The sequence below is a fragment of the Carya illinoinensis genome, chromosome 6, assembly GCF_018687715.1.
Source record: "Carya illinoinensis cultivar Pawnee chromosome 6, C.illinoinensisPawnee_v1, whole genome shotgun sequence".
NCBI lineage: Eukaryota > Viridiplantae > Streptophyta > Magnoliopsida > Fagales > Juglandaceae > Carya > Carya illinoinensis.
In genome coordinates, this window is record NC_056757.1 from 9405417 (window position 1) to 9425842 (window position 20426).

Below are 20426 nucleotides of genomic sequence, written 5' to 3' on the forward strand. Positions count from 1 at the left end.
CAATAACCCTCGTGGAGAATCATCTTCAAGCAACCATGGCTCTCAGAATGAGCAAGTGGAGCAAGTAGGAAAGCCCCATTCACATCCGGTAAGAATTGATTTTCTCCCTTTACATGGTAAGATCCTAGTGGCTAGTTATATAAAACCATTTTTTTTTTATTTTTTTGCATACCACAACATACTTCCACACCATAAGCTAAGATTAGCTTCATTTCACATGAAGGGACGAGCCTTGGTTTGGTTCCAAGACTTGGAGGAGTATGGGGAAATCCAAGATTGGGAGAGTTTCACTAGGGCTTTGTTATTAAGAATTGGACCATCCTACTTATGATGATCCAATGAGTCCTTAACTATGCTCAAACAAACAGATATGTAGAAGAGTATAAATCCAGTTTTGAAGGTTTGTCTAATCGGCTAAGAGGTTTGTCAGAAGGATACAAGCTGAATTGTTTCCTTAGTGGACTGAAAGATGATATTAGACTTCCAGTACGGATGTTTAATCCCAAAATTTGTTGACAGCCTACGACCTTGCTAAGATTCAAGAGTAGGAAGAACTCTCGAGTTTTTAACCCTCAACATGATGCTGAAATCCTCAAACACAACATTGTTGCTGCCTTAAACAGCACCCACACTAACACCCAATATCCATTATTCCAGTTCAAAAAATTATAACCCAACAAATGAAGGAGAGGAGGGACAAATGGTTGTGTTATGATTGTGATTCCAAGTAGATGATGAATCTGATGAAATTGAAGAAGGAAGATAGGAGGTAGCAACTGAAGAAATCCTAGACTTTGTCAATAATACCAACCAACCCGAAATTTCCTTACATGCACTCATTAGTTCTTTAAACCCAAAAACTATGAGAATTAAGGGAAGGATAGGGAATTAAGAATTGGTTGTGCCAATAGATTCAGGAAGCACTCACAATCTTTTGGGCCTTTCAATTGTTAAGAAGAGGGGGGGGGGGGGGGGTTATCCATGAGAAGGTAAGAGTTAAGGTGGTTAATGGGGAACAAGTTAGCAGTGAGGGAAGGTGTGCAACACTCAAGGTTAAGTGGTTAAGCTGCAAGGGACTGTTTTTACTATTGATGCATTTATTTTAGTGCTTGTTGGTTGTGATATAGTATTAGGGGTGATTTGAGACCCATTTTGTGGAACTTCAGGGATCTTTCCATGTAGTTTCAATATCAAGGAAGGGTAACAAATTTGTAGGGGTTATGTCCCTTTAATTTCATTGAGGAGGGAATATTAATCAGAATAATAAGTTGGAGAAAAAAAGGCTTGCAGTTACAGTTAATTGAGCATAGAGAGGATAACTTAGCCAAAGAAATACCCCCTCTCATCCAAGAGTTACTCAGCCAATATGAGGATTTTTTGGTGACCCTAAGGGATTGCCCCCACACCGATCCTATGACCATTCCATTACATTATTCCCAAAGACCAAACCAGTTTTAGTAAGACCATATCGATACCCCTATTTCCAAAACGATGAAATTAAAAATATTGTGAGGGAATTGATGAGCACGAGGGTGATAAGGCCTAGCCACAACCCTTATTCTTCCCCTGTTTTGTTGGTGAAAGGTTGATGATATATATTGAATATATATTGATTATAGGGCCCTAAACAATGTGACTGTCAAGGAAAAATTTCCTATTCCAATTGTGGACGAGTTGCTGGATGAACTCAGTGGGTCAATACTTTTTTCCAAGCTAGACTTATGTTCAGGTCAGCACCAAATTAAGGTTAAACCCAAAGACATTCATAAAACATCATTTAGAACTCATGAAGGGCATTATGAGTTTTTTGTAATACCATTTGATTAACTAATGCACCCACAACCTTCCAAAGCTTCATGAATAAAATCTTTAGGTCCTATTTGCCAAAGTTTATCCTAGTATTTTTTTGATGACATTTTGGTGTACAACAGAACCATGGAAGAGTATATTAAGTACTTGCAAATAACCTTGGAGGTCCTAAAACAACACAACTTGTTGGATAAATATTATAAGTGTAGGTTTACTACTATAAATGTGTCTTGTTTGGGACATCTAATTTTTGCTGGGGTGGTAAAAACAAATTCTAAGAAGTTGGCAACAATGCAGAGTTGGCCATTCTCGACTACTTTGAAATCACTAAAGGTTGTTTTGGGCTTGATGGGATACTATAGGAGGTTCATTTAGGGGTATGGAACCATTGCATCCCCTCTTACCTAGTTGTTAAAGAAAAATCAACTTGTTGAAATGAAGAAGCTAAGGAAATCTTTTAGAAATTGAAGAGGGCAGTAACTCAACCCCTTGTGTTGGCTTTACCTGATTTTTCTCTACCATTTGTGATCCAGTGTGATGCTTTAGGGTTAGCTATTGGGTTATACTTATGCAAAAAAAAAAAAAAAAGCATTCTGTAGCCAAGCTTTAGCTCTATCAACTTATGAAAAAGAATTTTATACCTTGGTGATGGCAATACAAAAGTGGAGACATATTTGTTTGTGGTTAGAACTAACCCACTAAGTAACTTGATTATAAATTAGAATTAACATACATTAGTTGGTTATATATATTATTATTAAAGCCAATTCTTTAGAAGTCAATGTTTATGTATCACGCATGCCATGATCTTTGCAAGCACATTATTCATCATGTTTTATTCCTTATATTATAGTTATGTATGTATTATGCATCTCATGTTACATAAGACACGTAGCTTTCATAAGATCAAGTGTAGAATAAACTTAAAATAATTAATGGCCAACCATTTAGATGCATGATACCAATGTGATTTAAGGGTTGATGTGCAACCCATGGATCTAAGCGTGGTTCACCATAGTATGTTAGAATACTATTAGTGGCTCCTCTTGCAGATGTGGGGCTGGTGTACAACCTTGTACACATGGTTAAGTGTGTGGGCCATTATGATAAAGTAAGATAAGTCAAGATAAATTAAGCACGCAATAAGCATAAGTAAGAATGATCATGATTTTAATTCTCAGCATGAAATATTTTATAAAAAACCTTATACTAAGTACGTTTATAGTTTTAAACCATTTTAAGTTTATTTCATGTTTTTAAACCACCACAAGTGAGCATGATGATGAGGACAAGCAGGCAGGCCAGACTTAGATAGAGCAGTTGATTTAGTTCCAGACTTGTTAGAATAAATTTATTTTTATGATAGACATTTTATTTAGTTGTTGAAGTTTTTTTAATTTAATACCGTTGGAGACATGTTTTCTTAAATAATTTATTTATGAAATAAATATTTATTTTATTTAAAATGAGATCTCTTGTCGAGCTATTTTTATGAAAACACGTGACATCTCTAACCTAATGAAAGAGGGTGTTACACATTATGAGTTATGTTGGTTGAGTCAGTTGAGGGAGAAGTTATTAGGAGTGGGTTGCTAAATTGTTGGTTATGTTGTAAGAGTTAGTAAAGAGTCCATGTTATTTATATTTTGGCATTTATCATAAATGCATCATTCGAAATCTGAATTCAATTTACTTATAGAGGTTTGGGCCCTTGAAGAACAAATTATTTTGTTAAGTCTTTTGTTGGGTCCTGACAAGTGATATCATGAGCTAGGTCGACTCCCATGGCTGAAGGAACCAATTTTGCGTAGCTCTCTGAGGCTATTTAGTAGCTGAAAATAAAAAATGTTGAATTAAAAGAAGCTTAAATATGACAACACAAATTGTTGAAAGAACTCATCCAACAAGTGGGCAACCTTGCAAACAATTATATGTCTTTTGCCCACACTAACCAACCCACCATCCAACATAACCCAATCCAGCAAAAATAACTCTAGTAGCAGTAACTAGACCAATTTCCCTCACTAACATATGAATCCTATTTTTGAAGCCCAATGGGCATTCAAAGCAGTTCCATGTGACTTGACTTCCCTAAATTCGATGGACCAACCCCATTGGTAGGGTCTTTCGTACCCAGTAGTTCTTCGAATATTATAATACTCCAGATCATCAAAAGATTCAATTAACCTAATTTCACATGGACGGAAAGGCTTTAAATTGGTACCAATGGCCTAAGTTTGTGCAAGCTTGGCAAATATGTATAACACTTGCACTCTTTGATGATCCAATTGCTTGAGTTTACTAAATTGAGGCAAATATCAATTAAGGAGGAATTCCAAACAAATTTTGAAATCTTACCAAACCGTATCAGATTACGGGATGACATCTGAATCATGGTCCCTATGTTTTGACCCACAACTCTTTCTACTGCTTTTGGGCTAGCCCGATTATATGAGGAAGATGTGTGGCATAGGTTCAAACACCAAAAACCACTAGACCTACCCCAGCCAACCCCAATTACAAAACTTCCTCATAGAAACAATTTTTCTATACTTCTAGCAATCTCCCCAACTACACCTCCTCACATTTTGGGTCCACCAACCCAAACCCACCCTCAATGGCCAATCCAAACAGTAACCCCAAAACCAACCTCATTGTCTAGCATATCACTTCAGCAAAAAAGAAAGAAAGGAGTGATCGTGGCCCTTGTTATTATTGTGATGATAAATGGGTCTTGAGCCATAGTTGCCGAGTACCTAAATTATTTTTGTTGGAAGTACTAGATAGAACCAAAAGGAGAAGATAAAGTTTTTTAGGATGTTTCCAATGAACATGAGATGTGATAAGTCCAAGAGGCCACCAAGGAAGGAGAGTTGCTAGGAATCTCCCTCCATGCTCTTTTGGGCATATCATCTCCTCAAACTATGCAATTATGGGGTGTAATAGAAAACCAATCACTGGTTATCGTAATTGATATGAGAAGTACACAATTTTTTCGATCCGAATGTGACAAAAAGGGCAAAGGTTTAAACTAACGGAAGTCACAATCTAATCGTAAAGATAGCAAATGAGGAATGTGTACCATGTTTGGAGTGTTGTGAGGTAGTCTCCTTTCAATTACAAGGTCAATCTTTTCATGCAAACCTAAACTCATTGCCCTTGGTAGGATTTGACATTGTCTTAGGTATGAATTGACTCTATTTATTGGGATCAATTCTTTTGAATTTTACTAAACTCACTTTAAAGTTTACTTAGCATAGGAAAGAGATTTAGTTTCAAGGATCTCACAATGGAAGCTATTGAGAATTTTTATTTCCAATCTAAAGGGACTCACAAAGGGTTAGTTCTACAAACAATGGAGACAACAGCTACACCTTCCTGCTCATTAATTTCCATAAGAGTTGCAGCCCCTAATTTCTAAGTCTAGCAACCATTTTGAAGAGCTTCAAGGGTCACCATTGGAACCAAAATCATAAGTTACCACTTAAGGAAGGTGCATGCCTTGTTAGTGCTCGACTTTTCTGATATCCTTATTTCCAAAAGCAGGAGATACAGAGACTTGTGAAGAACATGCAGGACAATGAGATCATCCGTCCAAACATCAGAGACGAACAACCACAACAAAGCTACTTATCAAATTGTGTGGCACGAAAGAAGAAGAAGCTAGTTGGGAGGTGATTAAGGATTCCAAATCACGGTTTGGGTATCTTGTGGACAAGGTCCCCAGGCCACGCCCACACATCCTTAATTAGAAGAAGCACATAGAGCGCGTCATTTAATTTTTTTCATCATGTTGTTTATTTGTATTTATCTTATGTGATATTTTCCTTTGTAGTAGTGAACCATGTGGGCCAAGTCAATTCTATTACGTTATGAGCCATGTTGGCTGAATTAGTAGGGGGAGAAGTTATTAAAAGTGGGTTGTTAAATTGTTGGGTCAATGTTTTGAGAGTTTGTTAAGTTCATATGTTATTTATATGTTGGAATTTATTATTTTAATGCATCATCCGAAATTTCAATTCAATTTACTTGTAGAGGTTTGGTACCTCGAAGAACCAATCATTTTGTTAATTATTCGGTTGGGTCTGACAAATGTTGATCATGTTTTGGATTGGATAAAGAGATTGTGTTCATCAATGTATTGTCTACAATGTGGCTGTTTAGGGGTTAATTGGACAACCAGACCTTAATTTTGCTACTCTTTCTTAGTATCCAAACATGATATTTTCAAGTTTGACCTAATTATGTGCCACGAAATAACAATTATCACACGTTGACGACTTATTCATGGCGTTAGAGTTTGGCAACATCGACGTGTTATAAGAAAGATGTGTTTTTTTCTTTTTGAATAATATTAAATATAGTCATTTTTGCGTACTCTTTACTCACTCTATTGATGTGATTGGCTGCATCAATTTCTTTTAATACACAACTAATCGCATCAATAGAGTGTACAAACAAATACATAAAAATAACTTCACAATTTTTGTTTTTTCTTTGTTGATATCATATATGAAACAACTTGATAGACTGAAAGCCAAGTCAAGCTCTTTGTTGAAAGTCAAGAGGAACAGAAGATAGAGGAAATAGGAACTTTAGCTCACTCCCCACACGCTCCAATCCTTCGACTCTTAAGGTAACCTAGACCACTTCCCACTTCCCAAAGCCCAGAAAATCTGTTTTCCTTATGTTCTGTTATATGTATTATCAACCAATTGGCCTTTTGTATCATCAATCCATTTGCCTTTCAATAAAGATTGAATCCAATCTTGGGGTTTCTCTTTATCGTGTTTTCAAGCAATAGTTGACCGAAAGTTACTTCTGCGAAAGTGCCTAGGATGTTTCATGTAGTCTGCTTTCCGATGTTTGAAATAAAAAGTTATGACCATTTTACTTCCGACTAGGTCTGTTGTGGAAAACATATACAACGATAGTTCTAGATACCAAATTATGCCAACTCTCAAAACCCAATACATTGGAAGAGGACAGGGTGGGGTTTGTTGGAAAGATGAAGGAGAGGGGAAACATAGTGAGTTGACACATGAGCGGGGGTGGGGCATACAGAGGTGTAGATCTGAGCAACAAAAAACATCTCAATAAAGAAGGAAAGTGCTTACAAATGGTGAAAGAAAGCTGAGAAAGGAGTTGGCTAGTCAAAAATTGAGATATTTAGCAAGGGATGGGAGGAAGGGGGAAGCTTCTCCCTCTGCTCCGGACGTGGGCAGTGTGAAAGGATAGTACAAGAGGGTAGCAGAGCTTCAAACGAAAGAAAGGAGAGGTCTATGCTGGGAGTTTGGGATGAAAGCTAAAGTTAGAAACAAGAGATTCATATTGAAGTGGATATTTTTGTTACTTCGATAAAATTTCAGAAATTATTCTCTATGCGTCTTGCTGCTATGTAAGAGCATTTATTTACTTTTGGTACTTAAGGAATGGAATTATAATTGTGCTGTGCTGATTGATAGTTGTTACTTTTGACAGAGAATGATTTTTGGGGAGAATGATGGAAACTTTAAAACTACCAACACAACTTTTCATCGACAAAGTTGGCCATGGTACATCCCTATGTTATAATTTTTTTGATTGCTTTTTCTTTATTTTTTGCATATTGAAGCTGCCTGCTCATTTTTCATTGACAATTAATCTTGTGATGAATGGGCTGCATGTATGTGTGCAGTGTTCCATGAGAGTGACCTAGTCTTTAAAAGTTTCTCTTGCTCTGAGATATTCTCAAGGTTTTTATTCTCCTTGGATTACACTAGGCCAGTGATCATTAAGTTTATGTAAATTTTGAATGTATTTCAATTTCTTTCTCATTGCTTTGTAGTTTCTTTGACACTACGTTGTTATGAAAACACATTATGCCTTTGTTAAAATTAGATAGGAGCAATATCTTTGGTTTTCTAATATTTCTTTTAGATGTATGTTATGTATAAAAAGTGGTGCACTTGTATTAAGCATGAGAGATATGTGCCCTATTTGTTCAAGCATATTTTATTTAATTAATTATTAATTTTCTCTTATTGTAGACTGTAAGGTGTTGAATATATGAATCATGACGTGTGATTCTAAGCGAGTACTTAGCATGAGCACAATTGGAGATACACTTGCATATTTACATAGCTACATGTATATATGTATATGTGTATATGTGTATATGTATCTCTATATCACATAGCGAAGAGGGTAAGAAGGTGCAGAGAAATTATCATATTACAAATTAGGTTAATTGTTTTGCTTAGTGTACTTGTTCTGGGTGTATGTTTAGGATTTTTAGATAAAAGAGATGTAGGATTTAAGGGACAAGATGAGCTATTGCTTGAGGCAAACAGGTTGCAAAGACTTTTCTTGCAGCTGTAAAATTTAGTGTTTCAAGGTTGTTTCAAAGATTTATTTGGTGGCTCAAAAGGCTCTAGAATATTTGAAGGCTTATGACTTGGATAGGGTTAAAAAAAAAAAGGATTTGATTAGCATTGTAAACAGTAAAAACATAGGGCAGTAGCTTGGATCTAACTAGCAAGTGAATGGTGCTTGTAAATGGTAAACTGAATAGTAAACCAAGAAAAAGAAGAAAAGGTTGCACTCTAAACATACCAGGATTCAAATCACAATGATTTAACTATTCAACTTTAATTTGTTTTAATACAAAGGAACACTAGCGTATATAATAAGCCTAGAACTTCTTTGGCTTCTAAATAAATTGCTTAATGGAATGGATCAAACCCAATATATAAAAGTAAATAGCTCGATAGATTCACCTATTACTAGAATAAAACGTATGCCCCATAACAGGCAATCATTGAATTACAAAGATAACCTTGATACTAGGAAAAACAAAATAGACCATAAAAGGGTAATTTATGTTTTGTCCCCTCCCTTGCAAACAACCATTCCACTTTCAAACATGCTCAAAAACTCTATTCTCAAACATGCTTGAACCCTTTTTAAAAAGTGACAAATTGCACTGAGCATCCACTCCTAATCAGTGCCTCCAATTTGGAATTATCCTCTATTTCAGAAAGGGAACAAAATAAGTTTATGCTATTTCTGGATAATGTGAGGAAAAGACAGATTGTTAGTATTGAGTGATGTCATATGTGCATGAGTGGGGAGTCTATACTATGTATGCTCCTGGTTTGGTCCCTTCATTTCCCAATCACGTTTGACTACATTGTGAGGTAGCTAATACTCTATGAAATGATTTCTTTAGCCGAGGCTAGTTTGTCTTGGGTTGTGCCTAGAGTGAAGCGGACCATTTTCACTCATGGAGAAAATTGGGTGTTAGACCACAAATTTCAGTAGTCTGGAAATGATTCCTACATGCCTTATTTGGTGTATTAGAAAAAAAAATGAATGACATAAATTTTGAAGACTATGAATGGATGATGGAGGGAATTAAGACTTTCTTTTTCAACATCCTCATCCTTTGACCACTCCCATCAATTTTGAGCTTTGGTTCCGTGATTCTCTTATATCTTTTTCTTCTTTTATCTCTAGTTGATAGACTTTCTTGTACACATCTCATGGTAGTTGGACTAAGGCTTTCTGTGCTTACAACAAATCTTATTACTTATGAAAAAAAATCATTTTCTGTTGGTTAGCCTATACTTGTAAACTTAGCAGGGTGATGGTTTGGAAACTTTAAAATGCACTTAATGGCCTATCAAATCTTGTTTTTATGGCAATGGTCTCTTCTTTTGTTTCAAGTTCTTAGTTTTTTTTTTTTTTTTGGGTGGTTTGTGGGCGGGATAGGTTACAAAGACTAAAGCCACAACAGTTACCTTCCTAGTTAGTATACTTGCAGATTTACGGCATGAATTGTTATCGATTGTTTTATTCATCACCCTGGCATCATATCTAGTATCTTGTACTTGGTTAGTGTTTTTCTTCCAACCTCCTTTTTTTTTTATAAGTTTTTCTTTAAACCATGCTATGTATCAAGAAATATAATTTCCAAAGGAGAAAAATGATTCTGTGTATTGTATTTACAGATGTAATTACAAGTCTGCTTTATATACAAAACTATTCCCATCTCTCATTGGTCAAATACATTAATAGTAAGCTAACTACCTTTCTATATATATACACGTGTAAAATAGAAAAGCAGAAAAACATATATTGTAAAAACTTGATACTCCCCTCTCAAGATGGACTATATATGTTTACTAGTCCCATGTTGCCAATGAGATGATTAAATTGATACAAACTGAGTGCTTTAGTTAAGATGTCTACTATTTGGTTATTGGATTTGACATGAAATAGTTTGATAATCCCAGATTGTAGCTTTTCTCTCACAAGATGGCAATTCAATTTAATATGTTTTGTTCGCTTATGATTACTGGATTTGAAGAGATGTAAATGGTAGCTTGACTATCACAATACATTAGAGTAGCTTGAGGATGCATAACAACAAAATCTGCCAACAAATTCTTCAAAAAAGTATTTGTATTTGTATTTGAGTAATATTTGAATGTATAGATAAGATGATATGAGATAGAATGAGACAATCTCAACATCGGCCAGAAGAAAATTGCAATATACTTTTCAAAAATGTTATTTCCTTTGAGTAACAAGCACATCTTGTCTCTATTTTGGTTTGTGGTCCATCCTTTCAAGATGAATCCTGCTCTATGTCTGTTGTCTACTAATTTTATTTGCAAATTATTTTTCCAAATTGTGTTAGCATCACTATTTGGATTGTGCTTCACTGAGAAGAGACATGGATGCATAGCGATGAAGGGCGGAGGATGAATCTTTGTTATTGTTACATGGAGGCAAGGAATGAAATCTCTCATTTTTGGTCAAACAGTACCCCTGCAAATTGATGCAATTTTCTTGAGTAAAACCTTGTGTAGTATAATAGGTACTTGCATATTTTTGTCACATTAGGGAGTCTATGGCTGGGTTTGGATAACAAAAGCATTTTATCCTATCTCAATATTCAAATATCATAAACAAAAATATAATTTTTTTTAATTTTAAATTTTTAACTTTTTCATCTAATCATTACTTAATTATTATAATTTTTTCAAACTTTCAAGTAAAATACAAAAAATTATTCAATTTTTTCAAATTTTATAATATTTTTATTTAACCTTTTCTCTTTCCTTTATCAAAACCTTATAAAACATCTCAACACAAATTATTTCATTACCGTTCAGAAATCATTTTATTATTATTCATAAATCATCTCATATTATCTCAGTATCCAAACTAAGTATAAGACCTAATTTGCTTTCACAAACATTTGAAACCATTTAATCTCATCTTAATATCAAAACACAATTTAAATACAAATATTTTTCAATTTTAAAATTTTAACTTTTTCATCTAACTATTACCTATTACAACCGTTTCAAACTTTCTAAAAAAAAAAAATTCAATTTTTTCAAATTTTAAAATAAAAATAATAGTAAAAATTATATTCTAACACTCTTTTAACTTTATAATTTTTTTTATTCAATTTTTTTTTGCTCATTTCCCAAAACACCATAAAAATTCTAACTCAAAACATTTTGCTACCATTCATAAATTATTTTATTACTATTTACAAATTTTTCATCTCATTTCTGTAATCAAATGAAACCCGTTTGGATGTTGAGATGGTCTCAACTCATCTTAAATAATTTAATCTCATCTCAACATTTAAACACTATTCAAATACAAATATTTTTTAATTTTAAATTTTCAAAATTTCAAACTTTTTATTTAATCATTATCTAATCATTATAACTTTCACACACTTTCAAGCAAAACACATGTTATCTTACAATTGGTAGTTTAGGGGATGTTTGAAAGAATGAGATGAGATGAAAAACATATTAATACTAGTGAAATACTTTGAGTTAAGATATTTTATTGGGTTTTAGAAAATAAGATAAGAAAAATTAAATAAAAATATTATAAATTTAAAATATTGTTATAATATAACTTTTTAATATTATTTTTATTTTGATATTTAAAAATATTGAATTATTTTTTGTATTTTATTTAGAAATTTGGAATGTTGTAATGATTAAGTAGTGATTAGATAAAAAAGTTGAAAATATAAAATTGAAAAATGTTTATATTTGAATGATATTTAAGAAGAAAATTATGATAAATTTTAAGATAAAATAAAATGAGATGAAGTGTGTTACCCAAACAACCCCTTAGAAAGGAGTAGTTTGCTTCATATTTTGAAGAGTCATTTAATTGCCCTTGCAGTGTCGAATCTTGTTCTGTGCATTGTATCACTTGGCGGGGAGTGGAGACCACTCCTCGATTTTTTATTTTATTTTAATTATTATTATTTTTTTTTGAATTTAATAAGGGTTATTTATGAAATAAAATTGTATGTAAGGCTAATGTAAATTGGAGAAAAGCACAGAGGGTTATTGACTAAGTTTTCCAATACAAAATTACTTGTTTTTATTTAAAATTTAATAAAGATTAAGTTTGGTTTGAACAAAAAGATGTTTCCATCTTATCTCATATCAATATCTAAACACTACAAATATAAATATTTTTCAATTGCAAATCTTTAAGTTTTTTATTTAATAATTACCTAATTATTATAACTTTTCAAACTTCCAAACAAAACACAAAAAACAAGTAAACTTTTTTAAATCTTTAAATAAAAATAATATTCTAAAAATATTTTAACTTTATAATATTTTATTCAACTTTTTTTTTTTTTTAAATCTCATAAAATATTTTAACTTAAACCATTTATAAGACATCTTATATTAACTCAAATATCTCATTAATTACTATTAATAAGTTATCTCAATTTATCTCATTAATTTCACCTCACTTTCCAGGCTTAAGTTGACACAACAGTTTGTGATTTGGCGACGTGCTTCGGCTAACGTTAATGAACTGAAAAACCTACATATGAATGATCATTTTTCTAAGTAACTTATACCACCTAGAAATATTTTTCAAAGAAAAAAAAATACACATGGTGGTAAACCAATTACATACAGCACATGAATCTTTGACCATTTTGCTTTATTTTTTCAAACGCATTCATTGGGGCTAGCTAAGTTATTTTTATATATAACTGCTAACCTGACAAGGAAAAGTCTGTAATCTACTGCGAGGAATCTATCAAGTTGGGAAGCAAATCTTAGTTCACGAAGTTGAGAGCTGTGAAATGAATGAGCGCGCCTGCACCATGAGAACATTTAAAACTCTATTGCCTTGTTGACAGGCGTCGTAAGAAATTAAAACAGTTAGCAATATCTTAGTCCTCTAAAGTTTTAAATATGCTCTCTGGTGAATGTGTCAAGAGCAGACAAGTTATTAAAGAGAAATGTACTGATCTTCATCCTCAATTTTATCATTGTTATTAATGTATAGCAGCGGATGATGTGACATATTTTAAATAGATTCACATGTTACCACCTAATTAATAACCAATCGGTTAAAATAGATAATATCAGATTAATACGTGCGATTGAGGTCCTGTTTAAATGTTAATTTGAGTTAAGATGGATAAATTCTTTTTAAATAATAATAAATTAAGATAGTGGAGTGAATTTTATAAAATTTACATAAAATAAATTTAGATATATTTAGATGTTTAGATAAAATTAAATATATTTATGAAAAATTAAAAAAGGTTGTGAGTCTTTCGTATAAAAAAGTATTAAGTTGAAAAAAATTATTGGTCTTATTTATAAAGAGGTTTTAAATTGAGATATGTTTAAAAATTTAAGAATTTGATGTTTAAATATTATATTTAACTTAAAATTAGACTAAATAGAATATTAGAATAACAAAATTTTAAATAAAAACAAAACTTATCATTATTAAACCCGCATGTGGATTATATAATAAGAAAAGTTGTGATTATAAATGTAGTTTTAAATGAGGAGAAAATTAAACTTCAATTATTGAGTACTGAAAACAGCCTGAATCATGAGATAGCTAGTTGCGTGCTTGATAAGGAAGTTTGAAATTCAGAGACTCTATTATTATACGAGAAATGATTTTTATAATCATATAGTAGAGTGTGTTAATATTGTATAATTTTTTTTAAAAAAATAAATAAAGATCACAAGACTTATATCGAAAAAAAAATAATTTTTTAATAATAAATATCATATTTTTTAAAAATAATTATATAATATTTATATATTTTATAATTGTATATGATATTACTCCTATTATATACATATATGAGGGGAGAGCAGACTACACAAACAGTAGTGTTATTGGTACGTACAATGAGGAGCCAAAAAAGAGACAAAAACCAGCTGCTGGTGTGAATTGTAAGCGCTGCTGTTGTAAATTGTAAGCGTATAATATTGTTGTTTGTCATGTTAGAGACAGAGAAAAGGACAAGAGTAAAAGAGAGGCCTTCCTACTTTTGGTTAGGGCAATGAAAGCTGCCGTTTATGACATAAAATGCAATGCAATACCCGCTAGCTAGCTGTATTAATTTGTACATTTTTTTTTTCTCATCTCTCTCTCCTCTCTCATGGTTATGTTGCTATTTATTTATGATTTTATTAATTCTGTGCACTCCATAAAAATTGCTGAATAATGGATTGGTTGCTTGGCCAAGAAGCTGTACTTCTGACAAGGAATATCATCTCATTTATTTTTTGAAATTTTACCACAGTTTGGAAGTAAACACAAAGGCAGGCATGCATGCATCCATACATTTATATATATATATATATATTGTCAAAGTTGCCTTACCAAAGGACATATCAATTATGGTATATGGTTTTTACAATTTTAATACGTGTAAGTCTCGCTTATCTCTTTTAAAAAAATTGAATAAATTTAAAATTTACATGATTTTTAACTGTTGATATCACTATTTTTAAAAGTAAATGCGTACTAGAATTGTATTTAGAAGCGTGTCAGTTGTCGGATCATTTTTTACATCAAAGGTTGGAAAATCTGGGGTGCAACGTTCACTGTAGAGACAGGAGGCGTGGAAACTGGCCTGCCGGGAGGTGTGTGAGGCTCGTACGTGGTTAAAAATGAGGACAATAATGGTTGCAACTAGCTAGGTAGTACATCAATTATTGATGAATGCATGCTAACTTGCTAAGGTATTATGGAATCAAATCCTGATCTAAAATTATCAGAAAAACTTAATTCTGCCGGGCGTTTTAAATGATCCTTATATAAATCGTTATTTTATTTTATTTTCTTAATGAGAAATTGACTTCATTTATTTATAAGAGAAAAGTTACAACCATGACTGAATATAAACAGGAAAATTCCTAGATCACAAGCTAATTATTATGTTTGGAGCTCCACTTGTATACAAAATTTCTTTGTAACTAGTATGATCTTAATTATTGTTGTAATTCGATTTCTATAAACAAACCGTCTAAGAGAGAACACATACTCCACCCTCTAAAAGAATAGATGACTTAATTTCTATGGACAAAACATCCAATAAAAGATCTTTTTTATTATTATTTAACTAAATAAAAGGAAACAACAATAAAAATAGAAAGATAAATATAAAAATGACGAATTATAATCTAAATCTATTCTAGTATACACTTTAAAATAAATCATTAAAGTTAGATGGAAACGATTTGATGGAGGGAGAAGTTGCTGGAAAGCGGTGGCTTCCCAATTAATGATATTGTGATTTGCCACTATCTTTACAAAATATGCCAAGGGACTGTAAATCTGTCTTTTCAGCCTTCACAAGAGGTGACGGTCATATAAATCGTTATTTTCAAACTATATAAATGATTTAAATTTCTTCAAATCAACATTTATACCATGTAATACAATTTTAAAATGTTATTTTATTTTCGTTCAAATAATAGTAGTACTGCTCGCATCACATGTGATAATTGATTCGATAAAATCTAAACCACTAATTTATAAATAATGACTAGCTAGGATTTAAAAAAAGAAAAGAGTAATGTAGTCTAATATTGTATTTCTCTTTAAAAAAAGTAGAGTCTACCATTATAAAAATAATTTTTTTATATGAGTTTTAGATATTTTATTTGTTTTCTTAAAAAGAATTACTCGGAATTTATATGCTCTCAAACTATAAATATCATTTCTCTTTAAAAAAAAAAAATCGAGGTTTTTCAGCTAAAATTTGTTATGGATAGTGATCCACACTCATATTGGATTTAACAAATAAAGGTGACCGATGGAGTGCCATTAGCTAGCTATATATACAGGTATAGTACCGTGAGATTTAATTTTATTTGAAAGTGGAAGCTTAGTCTATACAATAATATTTCATATCGCGTGGTACCGTAATTAATGAAAACGCATTATAATTAGATTAATATTGCATGAAAGTTATAAAGTGTCTTTGACTAATTTGGGGCACTGAAAACTATTTTATAGGACATCCAACAACTAGATCAAATTAATAGACGATAAGACAATTATTATTTTTTAAATAGACAAAAAATAATTATATTATAATAATCTTATACATGACATGGTATAAGATTATAGCTAGCTAGCTAGGCATTCATATCTATTAATTAATTTAAAATTATTTTTCTCGTTTTTTCCGCAATCATTCTTATCTCATTTCTTATAATCTAATTATGACAACTTTTCTAAATTTTAACACAAAATAAAATAAATAATTAAAATTTTATTCTAATGATATTTTATTCAACTTTCAACTTTTATCTCAACTCATTTCACCTCATTTGTGAAAATAAAGGAAGAGAAAGATAAATTATTCATAGCCTTAAGTTTGGGATGATCCAATTAATAAGTGGTTTAGTGGAGATATTATATGTATGTATATATATATACACACACAAACGATATGGATGGAACTATATATATATATCTTGGAGAAAACCAACGTGCATGATAATTCTCTGATCATTAGACTAGGCAAGAAATTAACAACATTTCCACATGCACGACGTGCTGATCTATCTTCCCTTGCACTCTTGCACCATGCATACAATATTATAAACACAATAATCCTACTAATTTTCCATTTCCGGCATAGTGGAGAGACATTAATCTGAATTACCATGCATCTCTCTCTCTCTCTCTCTCTCTCTCTCTCTCTACTTAGCAAGATAACTACTAGTTAACCATGCATGATCGATACATCTCATGTACGTACACGTACAAGGTGGTTAGCATGAACTCGTTTCTGATCACATGATGGATCGGCTGGCTGTTTTCCTCAGATCTTAAGAGGAAGAAACTCGAAAAATTGGTTTGCAGCAAAGCTGTCACCCCTAGACGTGATGGGCACTTTGGTGTTCGTCCTAGAAACATGATCGTTACCATCCGAATTATCATTACCGGGGAGCGGAAAGAGGTTAAGAGTTTTAGATTCACAGCTTCTAATTTGATCTCCAAGATGGGAAACATCTTCTTTGTCGGGTGTCAACGACATAAAATAATGACTGTTTAAGAGCTTTGTGTCTGATAAAGTAGCTGTTCTGGGCAAGGTTTTGATGGGAGGAGAACAAGGCGTCTTTGTACTTTGCCACGTACCACCACGCCTATCTCCTGTGCTTCTTCTCTGCTGTTTTGATTCTCTCTCCTCAAACTGAACCCACCAACCAGGTGTGAATCTTTCAGCTGCTATTGCTTCTGCTTTATTCATCGACGTCGCAGATTCCTGAAAGTTACAAACAGTGAAAGTTGGAGTAAAATTCAAGCAAAGTTCGATCAAAAGTTTCTAAAATCTTGCAATATATATAGCAGCCCTCCAAGAGGAAGTACTATGGAATGCAGCTTTTGAAGCTATTAATTGAGCTTTTCCCAACTTCGATCCGAAAGGTCTTGATGTTCCTTTTATAATTATTTGTTCTCTTTTGGTATCAACTGATCTTTGACCTTGCATTTATATGGCATCTAATTCCCTTTTGGGTATTAGTCTTAGCTAAGGTGAAGATCAGTATTACACGAAGTACAAAAGACAAAGATCATATGCAGACCTCCTTAAGCTCACTGCAGTTGAGAAGAGGTGCCCACTTCTTCTCTTGTCTAACTTTATACACAGTCCTCCTCGTCACTGTAGATGGAATCCAAACCAAAGCAAATTCAACTTTAGACCATCTCGATCGAGACTAAAATAAAAAATGACAAAACTACAGAACTTGGCCAATTTGGAACTACTGTCCTGGGACATGATTTACTGTTTTTTAAAAAAGTACCACAAACATCGAATTCATGCTTGTTTTCTGACGAAAATTAGCAAGTACATTGAAAACACTGTGCTTACAAGTTTTCTTCTGTATACTGTAAAGACAATAGTCCTAATATCATTTTGGGAGAACACATGAACCAGACAATTGTGATGGATGCATGCAGATTTAGATCATGAATAGGTGGTGCCCTACTGCCTTTATTTTCTTTTCTTTTCTCTATTTTCGTAAGACCCAAGAAATTAATAATTGGTGAAAATATATTGGATATGATTCTATATGAATATAATCGGTACCGGCCGATTCTTTCTCAGTTGGACTGCTACTACCGTGTTGCTGCTCTGGTAAATGTGATGCCATTTCACGCCGACGTTTCTGCCTCTCTCTCGCTTTATGATTTTGAAACCAGTAGAAAACATTCTTCCCTTCAATCTTTCCAAACCTTCGAAGATATGCTGCAATCTGATGGATTTGCTCAGCTGTTGGAGTTCGTGTTCCACGCCGATACAAATCTTCAAGAGCCACAAGCTGCTCCGAAGTTGGATTCCACCGAGTAGTCACCAATGGCTGCGGGTTGAAATTTGTCCTAAATTGTTCAGTTACATAACGGCCTGTAGAATAACAAAATCGTGGATGAATAAAAAGCGAGTAAAATGAATATATAAGAGCATGAAGTATAAGGAGAAATTAGAATCAGATGTACGTAAAATAAGTAAGATTGCCAAGGTTAAGTACATATTATGTCCATGGATTCATCCTTTTATATATATATTTTCTCTCTCACACACACATGCACGCCAGGGATCGGCAGAATTAAGAAAAATATATATGGGATACCTGGTTGGTGATTCAATGAGTAAAGAGTACTGGTGAAATGAGTGCTGCAATTATCATGATAAGGAGGGGCCAATATTGGAGAAATTATAGTATTTCTGGGGATAACAGATGTTGGCTTTGGAATGAGGGGCCGAAGCTTAAAACCAGGGACTGGGTCAGAGAGGTTAGTGATCTCCCTGCCATCGCCAGAACCCATCGTCCACATTGTGAAGCACCAAAAAACCTAGTTCTCTGTAGCTTGTTGAGGGGCCGATATAAGTTCTAGATGATGGTGTAACAGATATTCCTGGCAAGCGGAAAAGATAAAAGACTAAAAGAACGAAGAATAAGCAAGGAAGGGAGAAATTGATGAAGAAAGTTCTGAAGTATTTGGTCTTAAACAGATGAGAGAGTCTGAGGGAAGACCAAGACAGTAGCTAGGTTGACTATGCTTTCCTCATCTATATATGGAATTAAAAGGGCTGAAAACCTAAATCGAACATGAAAGAAAGGGAGGGAGGGTTCAAGGAGGACAAAGCAGAAGAATTGGGTGCAGGAAGCGTGGAATTCTAGGAGATGTAGGGAGACGAAGTATAAAAAGGACGTGAACACGATATTGATCGTCATGTTGATCTTTATATCATAAAGCCCCACCACTTCCTCATTATTGTTCCATAATCTTCTGCCTTTCACACTTCTCGAGCTGAAATCTAAACCGTTAATCTCTCCAACATCTCTCTCTCTCTCTCTCTCTCTCTCTCTCTCTCTCTCTCTCTGTGAGCAATGCAATCTGCCTCCTCGTGGGCGTTCGGCCACCAATGTACTTAATTACAAGAAACAGCATAACGTTGGAGCTCGCTCGGACTTATTTCGTAGCTAGCCACGTTATAATTTTGGAAAAATTGTTGTATTGCTCTGTGGGGTACTTTGTCCCTATTTAAATTTGTTCTATCTGACATTTTTTCTATAATGATTATACATAAGCTAATGTTAACGCTACACATTCATGGAATATTGCTCTTCCTGATTTCTCTCGAGTAAATCCCTCTGTCCAAAAATCATTCTCACGGCCTGATATGAAAAGTTTGTGTACAATTTGTTTGTATAGTTTATTGTTTCCTTTTTTGGCCTATCATATGGGATCTGTTTATTCTTTCAAGTTAATTTATGCATGCACCTCGGAAACCCCATCTAGATCTACGTGAATGCTTCGATATCTTAAGAAATCTTTTGGTCAAGGTCTCATGTACTCTACCACAAACTCTCTTTCTTTTATAGCTTACTGTGATTAGATTGGACAAGTTGTCAAATGCATGACAAGACGTTCCACCACATGTTTTTGCACTATGCTCGGAGACTCTCTACTTTCATGGAAAATTAAGAAACAAACAACAGTGTCTCACTTATCCACTGAAGTTAAGTATTGAACCATGACCACAACCAGTTGTGAACTTATACGGATTCGTTATCTTCTTACTAACTTACATGTTTCTCATGCACAACCAGCGACTTTATTTTGTGACAACAAAATGGCCTTACACATTGCCACTAATCCCGTTTTTCACGAGCATACAATACACATAGAATTGGATTGTCATTTGGTCTGTGAGAAGATTCAGTCAATATTGATTCAAACTACACATATTTTTACCATGCATCAGCTCATAGACATTTTTACCAAAC

General features: G+C 33.3%; 1 protein-coding gene across 2 annotated transcripts; it reads right to left on the minus strand.

Annotated features, from left to right (window-relative positions):
- Positions 1–16620: 16620 nt before the first annotated feature.
- On the minus strand, positions 16621–19361 carry LOC122313892 (WUSCHEL-related homeobox 1-like). 2 transcript variants are annotated; one of them, XM_043129190.1, is made up of 4 exons: positions 18765–19361; positions 18257–18538; positions 17718–17794; positions 16621–17398 (listed from the first exon to the last, which is right to left on the minus strand). In XM_043129190.1, exons 1-4 carry the CDS (start codon positions 18967–18969, stop codon positions 16955–16957), a joined length of 1008 nt encoding a protein of 335 aa, XP_042985124.1. In that variant the 5' UTR covers positions 18970–19361; the 3' UTR covers positions 16621–16954. The 2 variants fall into 2 exon arrangements, with proteins under 2 accessions (XP_042985124.1, XP_042985123.1); XM_043129189.1 differs by having other exon boundaries at positions 18224–18538; positions 18765–19360.
- Positions 19362–20426: the final 1065 nt, after the last annotated feature.

Excerpts from the sequence above, each read along its gene's own strand:
- LOC122313892 (XM_043129189.1), bottom strand. The coding sequence starts at position 18,969 with ATGTGGACGATGGGTTCTGGCGATGGCAGGGAGATCACTAACCTCTCT. Across the intron at positions 18,539-18,764 it reads CTCATTGAATCACCAACCAG|GCCGTTATGTAACTGAACAA; the intron begins GTATCCCATATA and ends GTTATTCTACAG. Across the intron at positions 17,399-17,717 it reads ACTGCAGTGAGCTTAAGGAG|GAATCTGCGACGTCGATGAA; the intron begins GTCTGCATATGA and ends TGTAACTTTCAG.